The sequence below is a fragment of the Austrofundulus limnaeus genome, unplaced genomic scaffold (assembly GCF_001266775.1).
Source record: "Austrofundulus limnaeus strain Quisiro unplaced genomic scaffold, Austrofundulus_limnaeus-1.0 Scaffold208, whole genome shotgun sequence".
Taxonomy (NCBI): domain Eukaryota; kingdom Metazoa; phylum Chordata; class Actinopteri; order Cyprinodontiformes; family Rivulidae; genus Austrofundulus; species Austrofundulus limnaeus.
The window spans coordinates 902,208-905,180 of record NW_013952610.1 but is presented as its reverse complement, the minus strand read 5'-3'; the positions used below and the strand labels follow the sequence as shown (position 1 = coordinate 905,180).

The window sequence follows — 2,973 nt, the reverse complement described above, 5'->3', positions numbered from 1 at the left end:
CCTTTATCTAAACATTCTTATTACTATTAAAATAAAGATTCCTTATTTTTTTGTACATCTTTTTCATATTATTTTCAGAAATACACGGCTAGCACGCTCAAAAAACTGTAATGATCCTTGCTTCTGTGATCTTTCTCAGTCTGTTTTTTTCTTATATCAAGGCTGAACAGGCACTAACACTTTCAAAATAAAATCTGAATTTCACAATAATTTCATGTTTACCTAACTTATAGCTAACAGCAAAAAATAAAGAAAAAATATTAATACAAGTATAAACTTGTGAATCTATATCAATGTCTCTAACAGAAGTTTCACCTGTAGCTCATATGAAACATTTTGGTCCTATACTAAATGAAGTCCATGTGTCAGTCACAATATCCCATCTAAGTCCAGACATCCCGCAAGCTGAAAAAAGGCAGAGAAAGCAGAAAAACGCAGGACATCGACACACACTCTTTCCCAATCAGTGGCTACTCCCTCACCCACCCACTTCACTCGCTGTGATGCCCCTCGCAGCTGAACTGAGTCCCCTTGATGGCACTGTAAGGTGTAATTATACACCCTCTGCTTCTGAGACGGGCTCTCCTCACACCACCAGAACAGGAAGCTGTCCTCACCATGGTAGCAGTCCAACCCCTGGCAGCGACTGAATGCTGGAGAACTAATGCAGTAAGATCGTTTAGAAGATGCTTTTTTTTCAATAGACCCTCGAAAATATTTAATTAGGCCCACATTTTAGAGTTTTCAGATATGACTGTATTTGTAACAAATACAGTGGGATACCTTGTCAAAACAATAGCACTTAACATTTTTTAATCATTTATTTACTTTTTTAAATATGGACCAAGGTTCTGCGTCTTTAATAAAGTTTGAATTGAATTTAACATGATTTATATAGCCTATGTGAAATTATATTTGTTGGTGAGATGTTTATTCAGTGAATGTGTGCAAAGCATGTGTGAAATTCATATTTATCCGTCCTGTCCTCCATGCCGATCCCTTTTTGGTGCTGCATGTGCCGCTCAACTGAGTGTTGGATGCTGACTCGCTGTGGAGGGCTTTATAAGGCACTCATCCTCGTCCATAATTGGTTTCAAATGGGACTTAATATGGCCAACTCAACAAGATTCAATGTTTTGTTTTGTTAACTGAAGATTATTGTAGTTTGAATTTATACTTGAGAAAAAAGGGGCAGATGAGTTTTTTTCTTCTCTCTACCACCTTTCATTTTATTTGTATTTTCTTTTTATTGTACATATAATTTTGTTTTATGGAAAGAATAAGGTATTAAACTAAACTAAACTGCGCGGGCACGAGCAAACAAAGTGAGGAGTGGGTAGAGGAAGGGAGTAGCCACTGACTGGGAAAAACCCTAAGTTATGAAATGTCAAAAAAAAAAGCGGCAATTCTTCTCTCAGCGGGTTGAGCGGGTGTTCTTTGCATTTTTACCTGATTTAAAGTCAAGTTTGGGAAATTGTTTGAACTTGGATGTATAATTCTCTATCTTTAAAGTCAGACTTGGCGATAGGAAAACAACAAATGGTCGCTGCTGCGCTTGACCTGCTTATTAGCTATTTTGCTATTACTTTTACTCTGCAGTTGCATGAAGTAACACAAAGAGTCTCTGAGCTCATTAGCGCTCCCCCGGCCAGCAGGAAAACTGCCCGTTTTCAGAGCAGGATACCATCTCACTGGTATTTTAACAGGAGATGTGAAATTTCAGTGATTTTGAAAAAAAAAACTAAATTGTTAGTGCTAATAGATTTTGTGAGATCCATTGGTAACAAAAACTTTGACATGCAATGTGACAAGCAAAATGCATTACATCAAGGAATGCCTTGTTTTGTCTTAATTTACAAGTAATTGTGAAAACATGAGGATAATAATTCTTTTTAACACTCTGGAGATGATCTCAGGAGGTAATGTTTAATAACTAATAATGGGGTCATGAACCTAACTTTGGGAACCACTGCACTTATAACTTTATAAGAAATACATCAACACTGCCCTATAACAATTTATTTACCCATTTTTAAACTCTACATACTTTACTTACAAGAAAAACACAGAGAAATCAATGTCTTAAACAAGATCATAGCAGGTTTACAAAGCTAATTTTGACAATCTGTATTTCAAAAAAATAAAATTTCATATTAAAAAATTCTCTCAGACATTCTTTTCAATGTCATCCTTCACTTCCTTCCATTGATCTCAGGTTTTAACAGAGCGAACATTCACAGAAAGCTCTGGCGGCAGGCCGTACAGTCGGAGGAGCTGGATAGAAAAGTCACATACATTCACAAGTTATTATACAATATTAACATACACTTAAACTTGGATCAACAGTTAAAGTATACAACATGATTACCCAAAAATAATCAGAAGCAGAAGCTAGACTCACCTCTGCGATAGCATCTTCTATCTCGGTTTCTGACAGTTTGCTCAAAGACTTCCATCGTAGGTTCATAACTAAAACATAGTCTGTTGATAACAACACAAAATATTTTAGTATATAACATCACAATGTAAAATATCAACATTGAGATGTAAGTACTGAAAGGCCATTCACCATGCTTCTTTATTATAAATGGGTATTTTTACATTTCACATAGTATTTACATAACATACAATTATTATGCATTGTCTAATATTAGTTAAAACAAACTTAGTATATCACACAAAACAAATATATTAATCCCTCCTACTAACACATATTGCATATGGCTGCAAGTCAAATTTAAAGGATATTGACAAAAAAATTACATTACTTATAGTAATTTAGATTTTTTTTAAAAAAGGATGATTGTACACAGATCTTTTCTAAACCAAACTGTAAATGTTTTTAATGATTTTGAATTAAAAACAATCTATCTAAGGAAAAGAACAAGTTGATTTAACAAAATCCATTTGCTTACATTAGAAAAGTAAATTATGTATAATTACAGACACACGTGCGCACACACACCCACCCAC

General features: G+C 34.6%; 1 protein-coding gene across 1 annotated transcript in view; it reads right to left on the bottom strand.

The window, feature by feature from the left end:
• Nucleotides 1–2,004: 2,004 nt before the first annotated feature.
• The window catches only part of LOC106525002 (fibronectin), an 8,395-nt gene continuing 7,426 nt past the window's right edge, over nt 2,005–2,973 (bottom strand). Inside the window, exons 8-9 of the mRNA XM_014019073.1 lie at nt 2,402–2,481; nt 2,005–2,274 (exon numbers count right to left, since the gene is read on the bottom strand). Coding sequence (XP_013874527.1) covers nt 2,212–2,274; nt 2,402–2,481 — 143 coding nt within the window. The 3' untranslated portion in view covers nt 2,005–2,211. The remainder of the gene's footprint in view (nt 2,275–2,401; nt 2,482–2,973) is intronic.